The sequence below is a fragment of the Anabrus simplex genome, chromosome 3 (genome assembly GCF_040414725.1).
Source record: "Anabrus simplex isolate iqAnaSimp1 chromosome 3, ASM4041472v1, whole genome shotgun sequence".
Lineage (NCBI taxonomy): Eukaryota > Metazoa > Arthropoda > Insecta > Orthoptera > Tettigoniidae > Anabrus > Anabrus simplex.
The window spans coordinates 142783866-142809148 of NC_090267.1; the positions used below are offsets into that span (position 1 = coordinate 142783866).

At 39.2% G+C, this 25283-nt stretch overlaps 1 protein-coding gene across 1 annotated transcript in view; it reads right to left on the minus strand.

Moving 5' to 3' along the window:
* LOC136867116 (zinc finger matrin-type protein 2) overlaps window positions 1-24637 on the minus strand; it is a 120045-nt gene extending 95408 nt beyond the window's left edge. The window contains exon 1 of the mRNA XM_067144220.2: window positions 24472-24637. Coding sequence (XP_067000321.1) covers window positions 24472-24486 — 15 coding nt within the window. The 5' untranslated portion in view covers window positions 24487-24637. The remainder of the gene's footprint in view (window positions 1-24471) is intronic.
* Between the last annotated feature and the right edge of the window lie 646 nt (window positions 24638-25283).

The window sequence follows — 25283 nt, forward strand, 5'->3', positions numbered from 1 at the left end:
AACAAATTTCTTAATATTAAGACAAAAATTTGTAAATTGAGTAAGGACATAACTTTTTTTAAAAATTGCCTGAAATTGAAATTGATCCCAAAATTCTTAAAATCGACACAAAGGAAGAATTTAAATAGTAAAACCGCACATAGGGTACAAAACAAGGTAAACGACATTTGGTTGAGGAATTAAATTAAAATAAGATACCAAAAGAAGGCCCATTTGAATCTTCAACTATATAAATTACACTTATTAGTATCCCAAGAATTGGTCCCATTGGAATGGAAGTCATTCCAGCAGTATGTAAATGACAAACTAACGCGACTAATGGATATAAAACAGACAACACTCGACAAAAAACTTATGCTACTAGAAACAAACCATACTCAACCCCCCAGGCCAAAAATAAATAAACAGAATATAAATCTAATGCATAACTTCACACCAACAGTAATAAATTTGACGAACACACAGTTTTCGAATGAAGAGATAGAACTTTTACACAAAGGTCCTAAACATAATTGGCCTAATAAAAATAAGGAGGTTGGTATTATAAATACCATAGCCGAAATAGAGAGTAACATTTCCAAATTACCTTGTGATGTACAAAATGATTTAAGAACTGATATAAAGAAGAAACTTCCAAAGTTAGCCGAAGACCTGAACACCAATTTTGACCCAGACCAACAAAAATTAATACAGAACATGAAAACAAAAATAGATAAGAACAATATCATTGTAACCAAGGCTGATAAAGGAGGCTCAATAGTTCTGTTAGATAAACATGCTTATATCCAAAAAACAGATTTTTTTCTTAATGATAATAATTATACAATAGTAAACAAAGACCCAATAGTAAGAATACAACGAAACTTAAAATCATTATTAAAAAAATCAACATTTCTTTTTAATGACCAAGAACAACAAAATCTCATTAACATGAATCCTAGCCTCCCTAAAGCTAAAGCCCTCCACAAAATTCATAAGAAGGATGTCCCTATACGTCCAATTATTAACTGTCGTAACAGCCCAACCTACAAAATTTCTAAATATATCCATAACTTTCTCAAAAGACACTATACCTTTAACAACAAGCATCCAATAAAAAATTCTATTGATTTTTGCGAAACCCTTAACGAATTTAACGTACAGTCCCATCATATAATGTGCTCTTTCGATATAGTCAACATGTATCCAAATATTCCGATTAAAGGCACCACTAATATTATTTACAATAATATCAGTAAATACAGTAATCTCAGTAAAATGGAGAGCGAAGAATTTATGACTATACTAAAATTTACATTGGATAATAATTATTTCACCTTTAATGGTAAAATCTACAAACAGAATGGATTAGCGATGGGAGATCCCATTTCAGGCATCCTAGCCGATATCTATATGGATACGATAGAACACACGAAAATTAAAACCTACATAAAAGGAATTACTTTATGGTTGAGGTTTGTGGATGACACATTTGTCATAATTGACAAGAATGCCACCAAATAGTAATGATATATTGGACGAATTAAACAAGATTAACCCCAATGTAAAATTTACGAAAGAGGATGAAGATGAAAACTCTTTAAACTTTTTGGATATAAAAGTTACACGATCTAATAATTCCTTTGAATATCAAATTCACAGAAAACCTACACACTCGTCAATTACAATAAATAATTCTTCGCTACATCCTGGAACACAAAAACAGACATCTTTTTACAGCCTAATATATCGAGCCTTAAGAATCCCCTTATCTCCCAAAAATTTGAGAACTGGATTGAATTACATAAGAAACCTTGCAGTAACCAATGGATACAAAATTGAAATGATAAACCGTCTGATATATAAGATAAAAAACAAACCGTCCACTAACCTCAAACCGGATAAACCTAGCAAAAATAAATATGCCGTTTTCACTTATAATAGCCCAATGATCCACCAAATTACCAATAATTTCAACAAACATAATGTAAACATAGCTTACAGAACAACCAATACTGCGCAGAACATATTTTTAAATTATAATAAAATAAATAATAATAATAACAGCAAATCCTGTGTGGGGATTTACCGGTTACCTCCATCGGGCGCGTCCCATTGGAATTGGGGAAGCTCGCTGGCTCTGCCGCCAGCAGAGTCAGAGGGTAGTAGGGAAATAAAATACCACCGTGAAAAAAAAACTGGTCCCTTGCCAGGGTTACGGCGAAGACTGGTAAATGACCAGAAGCCAGAAAACATCTTGAGGCAACCTCTAGGGCTAACAACCCTAGTTGTAAAAGGATGGGTACCCTTCCAAAGCAAAGTCAAGTCAAAACGCATGATGGCACAACATTTCAAGAAACATACCCCAGGGGGTAAATCTTCGGATAAATCCCTCGTCGTGAATGCCACGGCGCACGAGTCTCGTTCGGATTCTGGGGGAGACTCGACATCATGCAAGAGACGAGTCGGAGTGTCTCGGTGTACCCCGAAGAGTCAAAAACTCAGGCCAAAATCTAAAACCTTTCTAGCAACTTTCAACATAAATTCACCTACACAAACTGGCAAGCTGAAAACCCTCACCAAAGCTCTTCACGAAAATCAGATATCCATAATGGCCCTACAGGAAACAAGGTACCCAGATGAAGAGATTTTTGAATCCGAAGGCTACCGATTTTTCAAGAGCAAAGCGCAAAGAGGAATCCTCAATGGAGCTGTGATGCTTGGAACCGCGTTTGCTGTTAGAACCAAGATCCTTAAATCGGTTGCAAATTTCGAACCTGTGAATGACAGATTGTCTATACTCACAATTAAATGCGCGAACAAAACCTACGCCCTAGTTAACGCACATGCTCCTACAAACGATAAGAACAAGTCAGATCCAGACGAAGTTGATAATTTCTGGGACCTACTGGATGAAAAATTAAACAAAATCCCCAAACACCATGTCACGCTTCTTTTAGGTGACTTCAATGCCCAACTAGGTTGTGAACAGAAGTACAAGAAAGTTATAGGAAATTACCCTGCTCACAAAAGAACCAATCCCAACGGCAAAAGACTGGTGTCCATTTGCGAAAATCACAACCTGCAGGTCATGTCGACCCACTTTCGCCATCTACCCAGAAAGCAAATGACTTGGCGTTCTCCCGTCCAAGCTCTCGGAGAGTTCCAAATTGATCATGTTGCAATCTCCAGGAGAAACAGCCCTGAGATTATGAATGTCAAGGTAAAGAAAGGCATCAATGTGGCCTCAGATCATTATATGTCTCTTATCAAATTCAAACCAATTCCCGCAAACACAAGGAAGACAGCCAAACAGATCACACGCTTCGACAATGATAAACTTCGGCAAAGGGTCGAGGAGTTCCAGGAGAAGGCTAGACCAAATGACTGTGACTTTAACAATGCCAAAAGTCGCCTTGTTGAGGCCGCCAAAGACGTTGCAGAAATCAAGAGAAGCAAAAAGCATGCCTGGTGGAATAGTACCTGCGAATCAGTTCTCCAAGAAAGACTCAATGCGTGGAAACAGTACTACTCTACGAAATCAAAAAATGATTGGGAAACCTACAAAACCCAACGTGCTCAAGCAGGGTGTTCAGAACTGAGAAACGTAAATTCGAAAAATCTCTCATTGAAAAGATAGAACAAAACTTTAGGAAGAATGAAAGCAGAGAGTACTACAGAGCCTTCAAACGCAAAGTCACTGGCTATAAACCACCATCTCTATGCTTTGAGCGAAAGGACGGCACACTGGCGATGTCAAATGAAGAAAATTGCAGCATTCTGGCAGATTACTTCAAGAATTTACTTAATTGCTCTAAACCGCAAAGCGCAATTGAGACCAAGGAACCCTTACTCAGGTACCCAGATTCCAGACCACCCGACAGAGATGAAATCAAGCGCCACATTGCCCATCTCAAAAATAACAAAGCACCAGGGGAAGACTCAGTAGTAGCAGAACTATGGAAATATGCCCCAGAGGAATCACTTGATATCTTGCAAAAGCAAATAGAAGAAATTTGGAACAAGGAGACCCTACCCGAAGATTGGAAAATAGCTTTGATCCATCCATTACACAAAAAAGGCAGCATGAAGAACATCAACAACTACAGAGGAATATCTTTGCTACCCGTGACTTACAAAATTCTATCACTTGCCATCCTGGAGCGTTTGGAAGCACAAGTCGAACATCAAATAGGTGAATACCAAGGAGGGTTCAGAAAAGGTCGCTCAACAGCTGAACGGATCCAAAATCTCAAAACGATCATCAGATATTGTACACTAAGGTCCAAGCAGCATGTGTCTGTCTTTGTGGACTTTAAGAAAGCGTACGACTCCACTGACCGGGAAGTCCTGCTAAACATCTTAAATGAATTTGGAGTTGATTTGAAACTGCTGGCATTAATTAGAGCCACCCTGACCGATACAAAATCCAAGGTGAAGTTCCACGGATGTCTCTCGCATTGCTTTGACATCAAAACAGGAGTCCGACAAGGTGATGGGCTATCCCCGATACTCTTCAACTGTGTTCTTGAAAAGATCATCAGAATCTGGCGGGTGAGATTACAGGAAACCAACTACAGTCCGTTGAGAATAGGAACCAAATCCAAGGGGACCGCAACAGACTGCTTAGCATTTGCCGATGATATTGCTGTTCTCTCAAACGACATAGAAACTGCTAGAGCTCAAGTTGAAATTTTAAAGGTAATTACCGAACAAACTGGTTTGCAGATATCGTTTGAGAAAACAGAAGTAATGACTAACATCAAAGAGGCTCCACCAAAACTCCATACAAAATACGGGGACATCGCCCGAGTTGACAAATTCAAATACCTGGGTGAGATCATCATGAAAAATGGACTGGACAAAGAAGCACTTCAGGAGCGAGTACGCAAACTGGAAATAGCCTACCAAACATCCCGCACAATCTACAACAAAAAATGCCTTTCCCAAAACACCAAGATACGTCACTATGAAACAGTTCTGAAGCCAGTAGTTCTATATGCTGCCGAAACCCTGTCTCTAAACGCCAACATAGGACTCCTTGAAGAACTGGAGAAAAGAGAACGCAAAATTGTGAGAGGAATCTTGGGATCAAAATACAGAAATGGAATCCATCAAAAGAGATCCAACAAGGAAGTCTACAGCAAAATAGAGAAAATTACCGACACAATCAGAAAAAGACGGGCACGATTTTACGGTCATCTGAAAAGAATGGACGGAAGAAAGTTAACTAAAGAAATCTTTCACTTTTTTGATTCAAACCCCAAAACCACAATTCCCTGGTTTAGAAATACCAAAGAAGATCTGCAAATGCTACATATCTCAGCTGAAGACGCTTTTAACAGAGATCTCTTCCGCAAGAAAATATTGATGAACGGGCTAAACCGAGACGAGCAACCGAAGAGAAGACACGGTGCCCCTTGGACAGAGGAGCGTAAGCAGGCCCACTCACAAAGAATGAGGGAAATTTGGGCTCTAAAGAAGGCCAAGTTCAGTGTCAAATGCAACAAGATTTAACGTGGTCCTTGATGCCCCCAGCGAATTATATATATATATATATATATATATATATAAAACAGCAAATATCAGAATTCAGGAGTTTATAGGTTGACTTGTTCACGTTGGTCAAACTAGGCAAAGTTTTATTACAAGGTATTTGGAACATTTCAATGCCGAAAAACATAACAAATATTCCGCTATGAGTACACACATGAAGGAAACAGGCCACCATTTTACCACAATAGAAAAAGATCTAACAATAATAAAGAATACTAACAAGGGAAAACTGCTAAACGAATTTGAAAATATCTATATTTATTTGGACAAAACGTTTAATAAGGATTATAACCTTAATGACGACACGGAAATTAAGAGTCCTTTGTACACATTAATACCTAAGTTGTTGAAAACAGTTATCCCAAATCAGAAGAGAATCCCGCATATTTTAAAAATTACCAATACAACAACTCCAAATACGCCCCCAGATACCATACCTATAATTCCCCCTCCGAATAATCCCCCTCCCATATCGACACCAGTATGTACCAATCCACCCAGTTCTTCCCTCCCTCAACTTGTCCCCCTCCCTCCGCCACACCCATACAATACACGTAGTAGAAACGCCAGTCAGATTACCGCTAGCAACAGAACAAGTTAGACACTCTACGGCATTCGAGTAAGTACGCATTTTTACGTAACCCATAACCGTATACAACTGTTATTTTTGTTCATACACTTTAAATGCATTTTTTTATATTTTTCTTTACAGTCTACCCAACATTGTAATCATTGAAAATTTACACAACAGAGGGGATACTACAATTATATTGATAAATATCTTCAATCCAGTGCATTGTCGTGAATTTACGACGTGTATTTTTAATTCATCGTATTCTTATTCGACTGGTTACATAACCAATTTAACTCAAGAAGAATTACCATGATCATCCCTGATCTAATCTTCTACTACATGATTAATTAGAGCCCTTGTTTTGTATATATTTTGTTCTTCGAATTTCTACTTGCTGATAAATACAGTTTAATATGGACCTTCACCAAATGTTAAAGAAAATGGATCCATTTCAATTTCAGACGAATGCCATTTGACAATCTTCCTACCAACATTAACATATATATATTTTTAGACTAGATTATGAGATTGACCTACAATTGTTTTCACTTGTTGTTTATAAGATTTACTTATAACTTTTTAATAATGGTATCAAAAACAACTTTTAATGTCACATTTTATTCCAATCTTATATGATTGATTATTGTAAGACAGTCTTAAATGTAACTATTATTTTTAAAGTTGTTCATAGTGCTGATGATGCCCGTTAAGAAGGGCGAAACATGTTCACGATTTTTCAATTATTTATGATCATTTAACCACAATAGTGGTAATTGTAAGTATTGACTAGGTTAACATTAAACAAATATTTTTTTTAAATTATATGTAATGGAGTCTTACATTTCCATGGCCACTGTGGCCCTACAGATGGATAAGACACAAAACCTCAGCATATTTGATTGCAGCCAGATGTCGGTGACAGATGTATGGGCCACTCCATCTCTGAAGTTCTGCAGGGCTTTACCACAGCCACAGCTTCAAGAGTGTAACTCTTCCATTTTCACATCTGATTAGGGTTAAGAGGGGGTGGTTGCCTAGTCGTACTTCTTCTTAAAACAATAATTAGCACCACCACCTCCACCGCAGCCGCCACCAACCCATGAAGAACAATAGTTCTCAAATCAGCTAATTCAATTAGGCAATGAAGCTCACCTGTTTTACCCTCGCACCATACGTAGGTGGTTTGAAAAGTTCACGGAATATACTAGAATTAAGTATCTTACCTCGGTGGAACTGCTTTTATTTTTCAACATAGTCTCCCTGTAGACTAATGCATTTGGTCCAGCGATGTTCCAATGCCTTGATCCCATCTCGAAAATGAGATTCCTCCAGGCCTGCAAAATACCTCTCCAATTCGGCTATCAGTTCTTCCCTTGTAGAAAATCTCCGTCCACCGAGGAAAATTTTCAGCTTGGGAAATAGATGAAAGTCTGATGGTGCCAAATCAGGTGAATAAGGTGGATGTGGCAACAATTCGTACCCCAGTTCATGAAGTTTTGCCATGGCAGTAACACTTGTGTGCGGCAGAGCACTGTCCTGATGAAAGATGACCTTTTTCCTTGCCAAACCAGGCCTTGTTTCGCGTATCTTTTCCTGTAGTTGGTCTAGGAGGTTTGCATAGTATTGCCCCGTAATTGTTTGGCCAGTAGGAAGATAATCTATCAGCAGAATGCCTTTTGCATCCCAGAAAACTGAGGCCATGACCTTTCCGGCTGAACGCACTGCCTTTGCTTTCTTTGGTGGTGGTGAATCAGCATGTTTCCACTGCTTTGACTGCTGTTTTGTCTAGGGGTATAGTAGTGGACCCAAGTTTTTTATCTGTAGTCACAAACCAGCGCAAAAAATCTTGCTGGTTGCACTGAAAACGGGCCAGACTTTGTTCGGACATTTCCAATCTGGTGCGTTTATTGTCCAATGTCAAGAGCCGCGGCACCCATCTTGCGGATAATTTTTTCATACCCAATTCTTCGGTTAAAATATAATATACTCATTCAGAAGACATCCCTACAGCTTCAGCAATCTCCCGCACTTTCAGTCGACGATCCTCCATGACCATTTTATGCACTTTTGCGATAAATTCTGGGGTCGTCCACTAAGCGGATCATCATCCAAGCTCTCCCGACCAAATTTAAACTCGCTGGTCCACTTGGAAACAGTTGAAAATGAAGAAGCAGAGTCCCCCAGTGTGTTCTGAAAGTCGGCATGAATTTCCTTTGCTTTCATACCTTTCTTTACAAAGTATTTAATCACTGCTCGAATCTCAGTTTTTTCCATTGTCACAAATCACTATGCGGGAACAACAACAAAGAGTCGTCACTACCACACTCCTGCAGCTAGAGCACTGACGCGCCACGTGTTCACTCACAAAGGATGTGTAATTATTGTGCGGGAACCTCGTTGCTCCAGTACTGACATCTAGCGGTGATTCCGAGAACTTTTCAAACCGTCCTCGTATCTGTCTTGTTCTTTCCCATGAATACCATAAGAGGTATGATACTGAAAGTGTGCAAGTTCCTATCCAACCGCTCTTGGTCAACTCTTGTTCTCTTCTGAATCTGATGGTATTACGTTTGTAAAGCCTAGGGAGGCTTTCATTTTCATGCCCATTGTGGCCCTTCAAATGGGTAAGACACGATGCCTCAGTAAATTTGATCATGGCCAGATGTTGGTGCCAGATTTATGGGTCACTCCATCTCTGAAATCGCTCAGGCATAAGTCCAAAAGTACCATAAATACGTGGATTCGGGCAAAACCACTGTTGCCAGGGTCAAAAGTCAGAGCATACAACGCATTGATGACAGAAGTCGCCATCGGCTAATTTGGATCATAAGAGCGGATAGCAGGGCTAGAGTGCAGCATATCACTCATCAATTCAGTGCTGGATGACGTGCGAGTAGCCGTACCATCCCGAACTATCTCCTCACCATAGGGTACAGAAGTAAGCATCCCACAAGGGTATTTCTGCTCAACATCCGTCACAAGGCATAACAACTGATATGGGCAGAGGAACGCCACCATTGGACACCCAAAGCGCGGAAAACAGTTGCTTGGGCAGATGAGTCAAGATACCTGCTGGTACATGCCAATGGCCAGGCTCGAGTACCTCATCAACCCCATACACCCACAGTCCATTGCTCCCGAATTTTGGCTGACTGGTTCGATGAGCACTCCACAGATGTGAAGATACTTGCCTGGCCCTACAAGAAATTCTGACCTCAATCCCTTTCAGCATATCTGGGATGCTGTCAAGAGGGATGAGCAAGCCCTAAACATTGCTCCGAACAATCTTCGTAGATTATGGGAGGTTGGGGAGTGATCATGGATCACTATGGCTCCATAAAGCTTCTGGTGTCTTGTCGAGTCCATGCCATACTGAGTTGCCGCCGCCAGCAAGGCAATAGGGGGTGCTACACTCTACTAGCCAGGTATATCTAATTTTAACTATTCTTTGGTCTTGGAAAGGAATAACCAAGTGTCAAAACAAATCATATACTGAAAGAGGAACAAGAAAAGGAACACATAATATGACAAACACAATGGCAGGTCAGTGTGGGAAGAAGGAGCAACAGAACGATGAGACAAGTATGAACATGAGAACACAAAAGGACAAGGACAGGTACCCCACTTACAGCAGAGGTACTCTCCTTGTCCTCTTGTGTAGAATGTTTCTCTCTTGCCCAATTATATGTTGACTAATCCAGATTAAATAGTTCAGATATTCATGCAACTAAAAATATATGGCATAAAGAATAATTATAATGTATTGGATTATGTCCCACTAATTACTTTTTTCTGGTTTTCAGAGATGCCAAGGTGCCAGAATTTTGACCCACACATGTAGGATTCTTTTTTACTTGCCGGTAATTCCACCTACACAAGCCTGACCTTTTTGAGCACCTCAAATACCACTGGGCTGAGTTAGAATCAAACTCGTCCACTTGAGCTCAGATGATCAGCAGTTCTAGCATCTGAGCCACTCAGCCCAACAGTATACAGAAGCACTCTACTTCATTTTAACTCTTGAAAGGCTCCATCCCTGCACAGTGTGTATCTGCATGTTGTACAGTTTCAGAAAAGCTACTGCACACAATGATACAATTTCCCATGCTCATCAATTCTATACATGGGCACAAAAACAAATTCTGTATCGACAAAGCTGCAGATTAAAGATAGCATGGTTATAATGGGAGCTGCTCATAGAGAGGCCTTGAAATCACCCTCCCAACGAGTGATCTCCTCTGGCTTTAGTATCCAGATAAAATTTTTAGACCCGGTGATTCAAAAGCAATTGTACGAATGTACGAATGGTCTGAAATGCTTATTCTTCTGTGCTGTAGTGTTCAGGTATTTTTGCTTTTCAACTAGCGAGACTCAACAGTGCTCCACCTTTTATCCCTGAGGTGAGAAATACAAATGTCTTCTTTATTAACCCACTTCATAACAAGTAACCGTTATGTATTTAAGTGGGTAATGCAGTGCTGTGACTATTCATTTAATTCAATTGTGATTTTGTAATCTGATTCTGTGTGTGCAGGTAGCAGTGCAGGCCTCGCCAGATGGCCACTGCTCACTGATAATATAGTCCACATGTCAGGAGGTAGGCCTGCCACCATGGCAGATCAAATTTGGGAACTAAAACCAACCCCATCCTTCCAGGTTGGAACTATAAATGTTGTCAATCCCCACCGAGATGACACAGAAGAGTTACATAAAACAGGTATCCGAACTTTCCATTCAAGGGTCAGATTTAAGCAGACAACTCCAGTCTTGTTCCCGTCAATGGTACAGATCAAATTCGAGCAGGAGATCCAACAGCCATAATTCATGTGCAACTCCAAACCTGTGTTATTTATTACCACTCAAAGTTTCAGTGAACGTGCTCATAAGCGTTTGCAGCCATGCAGTATGAGTGCAGTATTCCAAGCCCAGCTAGATAATCCAGAAAACTAACTGCCCGTCTCTCCATGGCGACAGAGAGCCAGGGGACCCAGTCGAGTCACCTTATACTGTATGTAAGACACACGGAATCAGCAGCCCTCTTTCCGATAGATAATGGAGCAATGTTTCAGTTGTTCCACCTTCAACCAACGAAAAGCACACTGTAAGGAGCCAAGATCTTTTCATCTATTGACTTTCAAGGATTTAGAAGATGTGTTTTTAATTTTTAACCCTCTCCTCACCCTCATTCTTTGAGGAATGGTAAGATATGTTTTTAATTTTTGACCCCTTCCTCATCCTTCAAGGAGCAGTAAGATGTTTTTTTTTTTTTTCCTAATTTTTGATCCCCTCACTATCCTAATTCTTTCCAGAGTTGTGTTTTTCCGCCCTTCATTCTTCGAGGATTGTCTCTATTAACTGACTGTGTCAATTGTTGTGCTTTTTCAATTTTAGTACTTACAGTGAGAATTTTTATGTATCATATTTTCTGGCTTGAGAGCGCTGAGTAATGGCATTTGGTCTCAGGCCTCTACCTCCCCTTGGGACTATTCTTCTGTGGGGAACAGACAACATTCATTGAGTGAATAAACAGGACAGAACCATGGGAAAGCCACGAGAAGCTTCCAACTCCATCCCGGTGGTGGAAAAGGCCCCTCTCTTGTCCTTCAGATAAAAAATTGCCCCTAAAGGCAGATGAACCTGCAATGATTTGGTCAACAGCATAGGTTGCAAAAGACAATGAGAAATCACTGCATTACTATTCCCAAGAAAAATCTATGAGGAGTTAAATAATGAATATTGATGTAGCTGGCAACTGTAAGATCACATGTCTGAGGAGTGATGCTGGGTCAAGCAGGGGAAGAAATAGGACCTCTCAGATCATCATCAAGCAAAATCTGTATTTAAGAATTGGGATATGGAATGTGAAAAGTATGCTAGAGGTTGGAAAATTCGATAACCTCAAAAGAGGGAGATAGAAAGACATAGTTTAGATACTTCAGAATTAGCATATGTTGGAGAGAAGAGGGTGAACTGATGTGTGGAGAATACAAGGTTTTACATTCTGGAAGTGATCATGACCTGGTGGGGCAGGACTGGTACTTAAAATAGTACTTTGTGGAAAGCCCTCCTTAGTGTTGAGATTTGCACATTTCTCAGCAACACCAGTAAACCTGATTGTGGTGCCTATGTCAACGTCCAACAATGATGATGGCACTGAAGAAATGTATGAGAAACAAGAAGAATTACTCAGAAATACAAAGTCTAGTGACAACGTCAGTCATCGTAATGGAGAACTGGAATGCTCTGACTGGCGAGGAAAAAGAAGGTCTTGTTGCAGGTTAATCTGGACTTGGTAACATAAATAACAGAAACACACAAAGACATCATCTCAAATTTTGTGAAAAAGATCATTTTGTTGTAATACCTGGGTTTCAGCACCAAGAGTAGTTACACATAGAAGACACCAGGTGACAAATACAGGTTTCAGACTGACTATAACCTTGTTAAACAAAGGTACAGAAATAAAGGGAAGAAATCCATGGCTTATCCTGGTGCAGACATCTACTCCTATCATTAACTTGTAATGACGAACAGGATACTGAAAATAAAGCGCAAGTAACATGGAAAACCATAAGAGACCTTGAAGCTCTAAAAAGTGATATAAAAAGATATAAGATAAAAGATATAAAGTAGCTACTGATGAACAACCAACAAAACATGCAAATAAACCTAATATGGCAGATCAGTTACGGGCATCAGTTAAATTCTCCATTGAAAATGCTGCTAGAGATAAGGAGCGAACTTTGCAAAGAGTAAATCAAAGGCCGTGGATAACCTAGGAGATTCTCCGAGAGATGGATGCAAATAGACAATTTAAAAACAACCCTTCAGAACTAGGCAAAAGAAAGTACAGAGTATTGAAGAACAAAACTGACAGGCTCTGTAAACGAAAGGAGGAGGAATGGTGACAGTCAAATCAATAATGGTATTTTGACATACTGATTCAATACCGTACAATAAAACTTTCAGCAAAGGAATAATAATTACACAGGTTTTACAATTAAATAGAAGTATGGCGTGAATATACAGAAAATAAAGGAAGAACAGACTTATCCTACAGGAAAGTCAAATAAACAACAACAAAAATATCAAAGATTCTGTACCAGATTAATAAAAAACACTCAAGGTAAACCAATATTAGATCAGAATTACAAGAAAGAACTTTGGAGAAAACATCTCAAAGATCTATACATAGAACCAGCTCAATCAGTTTGGTCAGCATCCGTTGAACAAGAAAGATCATTTGAAGAGAAGGCAATACTCAGAGAGAGAAGAGTCTGAAGCTACTATGAAGTCAATTTCTGTGCATAAATCACTGGGACTAACAACATTTCTGTTGAATTAATCAAGAATAGTGGGAAGATTACTCTTGAATGCAGAAGCAGTGATTGGAAATTACAGGGGGGGGGGGGACAAAAATTTGTAGACAACAAAGTACCCGGGTCCTTGAGATATTGCGGCAGTGGGGGAAGACATCAAAATTTTTAAAAGAAGCTATAAAATTGTACGTTTTTTTTATGCTCTCTGTGTGAATTTTGTTAGACGTAAAGGTTGACAGTCTACCAACTTAGCATAAATGCAGTAATAATAGTTTTTTGACGTATTAATTCAATACAATACAATAAAACATTCACCAAAGAAATAATAATTACGCATGCATTACAATGAAATAGAAGTACGGTGTGAATATACAATTAAAAAGTCATTTAGTATCTGACTACACCCTAAGACAGTAACAGACACACTGACTGAGTGAGACTGCTCGACTGACGAATGCGCACGGCAAGCAGGTAACTCATACCTGTGTCCATAACCTTGACAAAAATATACCCCTGGTAGCCTTCATCAAAGCACGTGCTACACATCGCTGTGCGGGCCTCCACTACGTGCTGTGGTGCTGTAAAAATCGGGTAGCTGCGATGAACGACATTTTGTGTGTATTTCCTCAAAGTACTTTTCTTAACCCTCCGTCGGTCGCGCCGTATCCAGAAGGCAAAAGTGCTAGTTTCTCGCGCCCTACTTCACAGCGCATGCGTCTGGTTAACCTGCACTCACAGTATCTTCATAACTCCCAGTGTCTTACAATACAGTTGAGAAGTTGTCATTGTTGATAACATTAGTGTTGGAATACCTGAACGTTGGCGCCTACCGGATGCCATGCGACCTAAACCTTCCGTGTGTTTAGTATGGCCGGTAACCACCAGTTTTTCAATATGAACAATCCTAGTGACTTGAAATTAATGCACATTTTATTTACTAATGATAATTTTGACGAAAACCAACAGAATGAAGAGGACAGTGATACTGGCGCTGAAGATCTTCCGGCTGAGAGCAGAGAAGACAACTCCGATACTGAGAAAAGTGGAGCAGAAGATGAACCTCTTCCCATGGACATCCTGTTTTATGCAGCGAAGGATGGAAACACACCATGGGATAAGCACCCTGAATCTAATCATAGGAAGAAAACACCCCCACATAATTTGCTCACCAAACTGCCAAGAGTTATTTGTGATGCACGTCACATAAAAGACAAAGGTGAGTGTTGGAAACTGTTCATAACTGACGATATGTTACATAATGTCGTTCAATATACAAATCAGTATATTTATTATTTAGCGTATGATGCTTCATTTGACAATCAGTATATACAGTAGAAAACATAAAAGGACATTTTCAAAGGGAAAGAGATGCGAAAGTGACAGATATTATTGAAATAAAGGCATTCTTAGGATTTTTATATTTGGCTGGTACTTTACATACTAACAAAATAATGCTGGAGGACTTGTGGGGCACGGACGGCAATGGAGTGGAAAAATTCCATCTTGTTATGAATTTGAAGCGTTTTAAATTTTGCTTTGTTGCTTTCGTTTTGATGACAGAGTTACAAGAAAGGAGCGTAAGAAGTTAGACAACTTGGCAGCTATCGGGAAGTATTTCAATCATTTGTTGACAACTGTAAGAAGAACTACTCTCTTGGGGCGTTCATAACAATAAATGAAAAGCTTGAACCCTTTCGTGTAAGATGCTGGTTTAAGCAGTATATCGCATCAAAACCAGCCAAATATGGGATAAAAATATACACCCTAGTGGATCCAAAAACTTTCTATTGTCATAATTTGGAAATTTACCCAGGGAAACAGCCAGAGGGGCCGTTTCATATCAGTCATAAACCATCAGATGTTGTTAAGCGGTTGGCACAGCCTATCTATAACACACGTCGTAATATTACGGCGGATGATTGGTTCACAGACTTTGACTTCATAGTTGACTTGAAGAAGATGAAATTATCTTACGTCGGCACAATTAGAAAGAATAAAAGATGTCTGCCAGCTGAGCTTACAAATGTGAAACAAAGGACAGTAAAGTCATCAATGTTTGGTTTCAATGAACATGCCACTTTAGTCTCCTATGTTCTTGAGAGAAACAGAATTGTCCTGCTCGTTTCCAGTCACCATTTAGATGACGACTCGATTGATGACGAAACTGGAGAAAATGCCAAACCTATAATTATGACATGCTACAACGGGACAGAGGGTGGAGTAGATGTCATGGAGTTACAACGTAGACTGAAATACCACACGTTGGCCACTAGTTATTTTCTTTGCTATGTTGAATGTAGCTAGCATAAATGCTCAAGTAGTGGCTGTTGGGAACAGAATGAATGTCGGTAGAAGGAGACTGTTTCTGAGAACACTATCTGAGCAGTTGGTGTCAGAAGAGATGAGGCGAAGGAGCATGAATCCAACAGGTGTCCATTCGACACTGCGTTTCCAACTTGAAAAGTACCGACCTGCAGAGCAAGACAAAGAAGCAATAGCCACTGGAACTACCCTTCCTCCACTTGCTGAAAAGAAACGATGTGACACTTGCAAGCTCGCTAAACTGAAGAGGATCATTAGAATGACAAGGCACAGCTGCAGGAAGTGTAAGAAACATTTTTGCCTTGAACACGGAAGAATGATTTGTCATGAATGCTTCAATAATCTGGGCTTGGGAAAACAAAAGGAGAGATGAATAGTTCATTCTGTATTTTTTCTTTAGTTCTATACTACATTGCATACTTTTCTGTTTATACGTTATAATTACCTACTTCAAAATTCTGTGAACAAGGTTATGGTATATCACGCTATAGTTCTTATTGTTGAGTATATTATTGTGTGTGAAATAAATACTACCTAAAGGTTATGACACTGAGCATTCTTGTAATATTTGAAACGAGATAAAACAACCTGCAGGACTTTATTGTTGCTGTTAACAATAGAAATAAGAGTAAAAGGAATGTCAACATTATTTAACTCAATTATATCCAAACATGTCTATAGGAAATGTATTTTTAAAACTAATAACACAATGGCGCCTCCTAGATACCGTGCGACTTATCGTGTCGAAAATAGAGCACGACCGACGAAGGGTTAATAATTAAAGAAATTAAAGGACAGAATTAGCTGAAAAGACAATAGTGTTTGTACAAATTGATGCTTTTATAATTCCCTGCTTCAAGCAGCAAAAATGGAATTTAAAAATTTAAAGCTGCTACTGCTTGAATGAATAATAAAATTAGTAGCAAAATGTTTTGAAGAAGGCAAATGGCCAAATGAGTTTTATACCTCAGTTATAACTGCAATTCCAAAGAAAACTGTGTCAGTTTATTGCAGTGATTCCCGGTCCACTACCCTTATCCCTCACGCATCTAAAATCCTGCTGCGCATGCTTAAAAAATGAATTAAGTTCTATATTGAGCAGTATATGGTTCAATTCAACTTTTGTAAGAGCATGTCAACTTGTGCCATTCGCTCCTCTATGTATGTGAGAATTCAGTGAGGTAAACTGGCAAAAGTTGTTTCGCCTTCTTGAACTAATTGGCTGCCCCCAACGAATACTGTAATTAATATACTTTTAGATCTGTATCAAGGTTAGACAGTTGTCATCTAGCTTGGAAATGAACTTACAGATTGTGAAAAGATTTGTAATGGTATGAGACAAAGATGTTTGTTTTCTCCAGGACCATTTTATGCTTTTGCCGAGCTTACCTATATTGAATCAGTCCTTAAAGGATTCCAATATGGGAGTAACAGTTGGTGGAAGAGTAATAATATTAAACTTGCTTGATCTAGCACTGACAGCAGGAAACCCAAAGACTCTTACAAAATTGTTACAGTGCTTGATTGATAAAGTTACAGACTCTGGTATGAAAGTAAACCTCAAAATGACAAAAATTCTGATAAATCAATACCCACAGATATTGCAGGTTAGTATTACCGTAAATGGAGGAGTAGTACAACACATAAGACAGTTTAAATACCTTGGAAAAATTCTGACACAAGCTCTTTGTTATAAAACTAAAAATTGCAGCCCCACAGCCATGGCAAACAGGCATCTCATGACAAATAGTCTCTGATATCTCAACAAAAATGTCCCTCAGTTTAAAGAAACATCTTGTAAAGATTTGTGTGGCCAGCTGTATATCGTGGAGAAAATGGACACTGAACAAAGGTGACACATAGACACTACAAGCCCTTGAGATAGGGTGCTGGCGACATTTGGAAATAAGCTTGGTGGAAAGATGACCGATGTGGATGTAAGTTAATCAAGCAAGTTAACGACAAGCAAGAGCTAACCAATAAAATCAACAAAAGAAGATCAACATGGCTGGAGCACAGATTGCAACATGGCAGTTAAATAAAGATATAGGTCTACTTGAGGGCAAAATACTTGGGAAATACCTTCATGAGAGGCTAAGAAACACATTTATGGAGACATTCTTCAGTTGTACTGGTCTTATATTTTTCTTTATACTGGTGATTTACCATCACACTAACACTTTGAAGGTTTTTGGTGACGAGAGGATGGGAAAGGACTAGGTTTGGGAAGGTAGCGGTTGCGGCCTTAATTAAGGTACCTCCCTAGCATTTGCCTGGTGGCAAAAAGGGAAACCATCTTCAGGACTGCTGACGGTGGAATACAAACTCGCCATCTCCCGAATGCAAGCTCACAGCTATGCGACCCTAAACGCACGCCCAACTTGCTCCGTTTGAACAATTTATGAAGAAGCTAAAAGAACAGTCCAAGACAGACTCATTGTAGGGACAAACCACAGAGAGTTGTAAGACTCAATACATGATGGTGATGTATGTTCCAAGAGGGGAATAATAATAAAAATAATCGTATGGCCTCAGCTACCCTGTGCAGACAGTTCGATCTGACACCATCTGGCTGTCTGCTCGTCAATTTCGACGTTCCGTTTTACTCTAGGCCTACTAGATGGCAGACCGAGTAAACCGAAACTCTCTTAGGCGTCTATGGCTGAGATTTAATGAATTTTGTTGGGTAAACACCAAATGTGTCACCAGAGTTCTTTTACATGCCAACATCGTACGACATGGAGTGTCCAATGGACTTTTTTCCGCCCTTCAAAAATCCAACTACCTCTACCAGGTTTGAACCCGCTATCTTGGGATCTGGAGGCCGACACTCTACCACTGATCCACAGAGGCAGCTTCCAAGAGGGATTCAGGCTAATCAAACGGTAGATAGGGTGGCCAAAGAGGGCTCTTGCAACTTATTCATATGACCTGCAGCCTGCATTTGGTCTTTCACATGGGCCAATTAAGGTGAAGCAGTCATAAAAAGTTCTAGAAATCAACTGAGCGACTAGCACACACTATAGTTGTGCTACTCATTGTGTCAGAACTGTAAATCAGATACCTAACAACACAATAAGAATGACCGAGGCTACTTCAACTAAAAAGACAAAGCATCGGATATGAGTTGCATTGGTCGTGGATTCAGTTGCCACCCGTATCCGGTTGGCTATTCTTGTTCTGTACTACACATCTCTTCAGCATGTACCATATACATTTAAAATAACCTAGAAAGCTGAGATCACCAGGCGAGTTGGCCATGCGATTAGGGGCGCACAGCCGTGAGTTTGCATCCGGGAGATAGTGGGTTCGAAACCCCACTGTCGACAGCCCTGAAGATGGTTTTCTGTGGTCTCCCATTTTCACACCAGGCAAATTCTGGGACTGTACCTTGATTAAGGCCACAGCCGCTTCCTTCCCACTCCTAGCCCTTTCCTATCCCATCGTCGCAATAAGACTTATCTGTGTCAATGCGACGTAAAGCAACTAGCAAAAAGAAAAAGAAAGAAAGAAAGAAAGCTGAAAGTCTATTTCAACTACTAAACACATTGTGAATATAAAACCCTAACCCTAACCACTCTTGTAAGTCATATTGTTTAGATCCTCTTAGAATATTAGTCATATTATTGATTTAAGTGAACACTTTAATATTTCTCTCAGTAGTCTCATGGCATTAACTGCTGTCAAGTTCTAAGGGAATACTCAAACGATGAAAGCACAATAGAGTTAACTGTTCATATAGCAAGGTCATACAGCGTCATCCACCTTGTGAACCAACCTACCCTAACAGTAAACAAAAACTCGTTTCATCGTGTCAGCTTTTTAGGCTATTCAACTCTCTTTATTTATTGTTATTCTGTAAGCAGGTATTAGATCAAGAGACTCTTCTAGAAACAGGCTATCCAAATCTAAAAAATTCATGACCTTGTCAACATATACAAGACATGTAGAATCTGTTAAATGTTTCTTCTTCTTCCTGGCTCTTTCCCAATTATCTAGCACTGCATGGATTTTACCCAGTTTCACAGTCGGATCCACTTCTTGATGCAAACCGTAAATGTAGAGATGTATTCACAGTTGGCTGTTTCCGTGGTGTTTGTAGTGTAATGCATTGTATGAAAATGAAGATGTATATTGAGACAAAAACCCTGCCCCTGAGCTAGAGAAATTAACTAAACGTGTTTAATATTCATGTCCTGGAATCGAACCCAGAGCCGTAATAACCGAAGACTAGTATGCTAACATTTCAGCCAAGAAGCTGGATAATCTGTTGAATGATACAGATCCTTCAATGAATCTTGAATACTAGCTTACAGATCAATAAAGATAAAACAGTACACATAATCTCCAGATAAGAAGGTAGACTAGCATTGATGATCACCTTATCATGCAAGGAGATATGCTAACGATTGTGAACAAATTCAGGTACTTAGGAGGTCGTGGTGGTGGTGGTGGTGATTATTGTTTTAAGAGGAAGTACAACTGGGCAACCATCCTCTATATAACACTAATCAGAGAGAAAAATGGAAGGGGTCCAACACTTCGAAAAATGAAGGTATCGGCCAAAGGAAGACAAGGGCCACGAAGGGCGTGAAAATGAAAGACTCCCTAGCCCTCGCAAACCTAATAGCGTCGGGGTCGGAAAAGAACAAGTGTTGACCAAGAGAGGTCGGATAGGATAGGTGAAAGTGAGGAGCCTGGCACAAGTAAGTGGAAGCAATGCCAGGACTCGGCTAAGGGCCCCGTGGTCGCCAACCCACGCTCCAAAGTTCAGAGCCCCTGGGGCCCCTTTTAGTCGCCTCTTACGACAGGCAGGGGATACTGTGGGTGTTATTCTACCGCCCCCACCCACAGAGGGATCTTAGGAGTGTACCTGCAAATGACTTGTCTTCCTACAGGATACATATTCAAGAGAGAGTAGCAGCAGCCATGAAAGCCATAGGTAGAATTAAAAATATCACTAAATTCTCTTTGCCTACTGCAAGTGAGATTATTTAAGGCAGTCATAATACCAATTGTCTCATATGGAATAGAATTAATATAGGAGCAACCAATAAAGAGCGACCTCACACGATTAGAAAGTGTAAAAGCAAGAAAACTGAAGAGAACTCTAGGAGTTGCGATACAAGGATCCATAAGGATTGTTTACCTCTTCTTCTTCTCCTCCTCCTTCTGGTCATTTATAGGGCTTTGTGTTGGCTCTTTACCCAGTAACCACATTTGTTGTTCTTATTTTGGTAGTCTTGTATATCTGTGAACTTGTGATTAGGTTATGAATTTAGGACTCTAGTTATTTGGTTGGGTTCCTGCGAGATGATTAAGGCGACACTCCAGAGATAAAAATCGATATTTTAGTCATTTTGGGAATTTTTTTTTAATGACTGACATTGAAAAGATTGAGTTTCTTCTTTCTTGTCACAAAGTTTATTTTGGTGAACTGAAACAATTTATCACTTTAATAATACTTTGTTTGCAAGTCTGCACACAGCAGAAATGGGCGTGGCATCTGCTGAACTGCTTTGTTAGGTAATGATGTCATTACCATGTTTCCATTCAATCAAATATGCCTGTTCTCTGCAATTATGCAACCATGGGATGGGCCAACAGTCCCCCCCCCCCACCCCCTCTCCCAATATATTTATACAGACTCAAGCTCTAAGATCTAGGCCTACCATATTTCTGAGTGAATTTATAAAAACTGTTATGAACTAATTTGTCAGTACTTGCCTGTCATTGAGCAATATTTTATGCTTGTATTGGAATTCCTGATGGTACTATAATAGTGCAATAGTTATTCTTGTATGTTTAATTTTTTTTTCTGGGTTCTGTGGTGGTAGCCAGTCTGTTTACTTTTGTGAAGTACCCGCGCAAGTAACGCCTTGTAGTTGCGTATCAAGATAGGCTACTGTTATTATTGAAAGAGTGTGCTGTAATAATCGATAGATTGTATCCAAGGGAATAAACAATATGCATAAACATAAACCAGCCTTAGCTAAGAGAAGAATTGCTGAATGTTTGATAGGAAAGAGATGGGGATCAGCTATTACCGAACAGGAGTCTCCACTGAAGAAATCAGGGACAAAAGGTCATGAAATGTTATCGGAATCTGATTGTTCTCATCAGAAAAGTGTCGCATCAACTTCAAGCCATGTAAGTCCTGCACCTATAGCCAACAATCATGACATGACAGAAACTACAATCCCCATAACTTCCGACTCAGGAAAAGTTGCATTGTGAAAAACAAAATGCAGGTGAATCATTTTCCGTTTTTTGGAGAAAGAGAAGAAGAAGAGACAAGCTTCCACAGTTACCAGTATTCGTACAGAAGCTGCTAAGAAAGGAAGGGAAAAACATACGGTTCTGGTGACTTTTAGGTAATGAATCAGGAAGAAAACATCACTTAAACTTGCTTTAATTTTCCCGCCAATTGTAATTTTTACACATAAATCCCATTTTCTTCCATAATATTCAGCCAATGTAACAAAATTTGTATGGTATATGTATCACAGCTATATTACGAAACCTGTATACGAAATTTTTGATTGCAGAATTTTTTCAAGTAGTAGAGATTTTTAAGTACAAAATTTTAGAACGTAAACATTACACAAACTTTAGTACAATATATCAACCCTATATAAATTACGTACAGAAAAATTGATACATAGTGCTTTTAAAAGAAGTATTATCTACCTAATGACAAATTTACATTAACATATTAATTAAATTTCATGAAAAAATGGAATTAAAAAATTCAAAACTATTCCAATGTTTTTTTTTGAAAAACTATTAACTGTAAATGAATGAAATGTGTGTGATATCTCTACTTTTATGCAGGTGACATTCCCACAAAGTTTCGTGATAATCCATGCATTAGGTGCAATAGTTATTCTCGTATGTTTAATCTTTTTTTGTGGGTTCTGTGGTGGTAGCCAGTCTGTTTACTTTTGTGAAGTACGCATGCAAGTAACGTCTTGTAGTTCCATATTAAGATACTTTTTATCTCCGGAGTGTCGCCTTAAAGTATATTTAATAGTCTGATAATGTATTTTAATTTTTATGTGATTTAATCAGTTTAGTCCCTCTAATTGAACATTGTGTTTCTTCTATATTCAATCCGTTGAGAATTCAGTAGGCCTACTGTTTATTTTCTTATAAAGGTTAGGGGAGTAAGCTTGAGTATCTTTTGGTCACGCGTTAATAATTGTTTTACGATATTGGGAGTATTGTGTCCATTTATGAAATTATACTATAATGCTACATTCATCAAGGAAATCGGTTATTATTTTGACTGAAGGATAGGTAGGAATGTGGGTGAGGCAAGCGACACATGTTGGTAATTGAATGTTATTGTCAATGAGTTTTTGGAGAAAAACTTTTCTTTGATTTAAATAGTTAGGGCCTGGAACACGATGGTACCAATAGTTTGTTGACATGAGCATATGTCTGTGTCAGATAAATGGGATTTGTATTTATTTATTTATTTATTTTTTGCTAGTTGTTTTACATTGCACCGACACAGATAGGTCTTATTACAAGTGATGAAAATCATCTTTCTGTCCGTATTGAAAATTTCGCAAAGTATAAAGGAAAAATTTTAAAATTTTTCCTTTAAACTTACAGATAGGTCTTACAGCGACGATGGGACAGGAAAGGGCTAGGAGTGTGAAGGAAGCGGCCGTGGCCTTAATTAAGGTACATTTGCCTGGTGTGAAAATGGGAAACCACGGAAAACCATTTTCAGGGCTGCCGACAGTGGGGTTCGAACCTACTATCTCCCGAATACTGGATACTGGCCGCACTTAAGCGACTGCAGCTATCGAGCTCGGTGATTTGTATTTATATTCAGGTGTTAGGGCGTGATTGAATCTTAATCTGATCATAGTAGTGATGTGTCTCCTTATATGTCTGATAAGAACCAAGGGGCTCTCTGTAGTTCTGGTCATATTTGATAGTATGTTTTATCCTTTTCTGCCGATTCTTTCCATAAGGAAGACCAATTTTGCGTTATGTGCTCTTTGGTGCTGAGTAAATAGTCTGTGTGAGGAATGGCTATTTGATATCTTAGTCCTATATCTTTGGCCGTTTCTTTTGCTAAAGTATCTGCCTTATTATTACCAATCATATTACACTGGCCCGGTATGCAAACCAGTATTATATCTTGGTTGTTTAGTGCTAGGTTATGTAATTACGTATGTTCCAAATAAACCTACAGTTAAGATTCCGCTGGAGATTGTAGGCTTTGTAAAACACTTAATGAATCAGTGCATATGAATGCATTTGAGATTTTATTTGTTTTATAGATAAGTGTTTGGCAGACAGCGAATGTTTCTGCTGTGAAAATTGAGACATCAAGTGGTACAGTGCGGTATGAAGAAAGCAGCTCGATCCCGACTTTATGCCATGAGTGCAATAATAGAACGGCAATGGACAGAGACTGGGCAGAACCAAAGGCATGTTGTAACTAGACTTGCGGTTCACGGCTTTCACCACAAAATATGGAAAAGCAAAGGTTTCATCAACATAACGGAGACTGCGTATGTTCGTTGTGTAACGGGAAATGTGACCACTATCACTTAATAACAAGTGCGAAAATAACAGAAACCATCAGAGACTAGAGTGAAAACTAAATGATATTGTATGACTCAGTTTTTTGCATTTTGTAGGTTACGCATCTTAATTGTATACTACTAGCTTATTCAGTAATTTTACTTAAAAACTTACTTCCTTAGAAGCCATGATTGACACTTGATGTATCACAGAATTGATGTATCTTATGATTTAAGAAATACCCTTCGTGAAAACGAAACACTAACACGAAAATCACACCTAATATAAAACATAAACATGCTCAAATACATGACATTCCCATTCCTGCGGTGCTGCCTCTTCTTTTGTTTGTTGTTCTTGAAGTTGATTTGGGCTCGTTATTTCACTTGTCTTGCCAGTTCCCTCTTGGCAGTGCTCGTGTGCAGTTGAGTTGACAGTCGCTGTGAGGAGGTAGCGTGGACGGTATAGAGTAGTGATTCTACGAGTGTAATAAGTACGTTATGGGGGAGCAAAGTGGTGGTGAGGAGTCTCCTGATCCTTCAACCCTCCCAGTTGCTCGGGAAGAGACAGTTCAAATGGACCAGGATGAGGATGATAGTCTAAGTGAGAATAGTAGTACCGTGAGTACATCGATTCCACCCAATGAGATAGTGCATAAAGAGACTGATGCTTCGATTTCGAAGACTGAGTCGCAGGAACTTTATCCTAGTACTCATTATGGACCTTTCATTATTTTTGTGGAGTCCATAGCAACAGGCAATGTCGGTAACATGCATCCTATGACACTGGGTAGAATTTTCTATGAGAAAAATATTCCAGGCATAAAATCAGTGGCCCGCAAGGGACGAAATAGGGTGCAAATAGAATTTGTGTATGCCGTACAGGCAAATTCATTTTTGAAACACCCTATATTAGTTGAGCTTAAGTTACGGGCATATATACCTAGCTCTAATGTATTGCGGGTAGGAGTTATCAGGGGGGTAGAG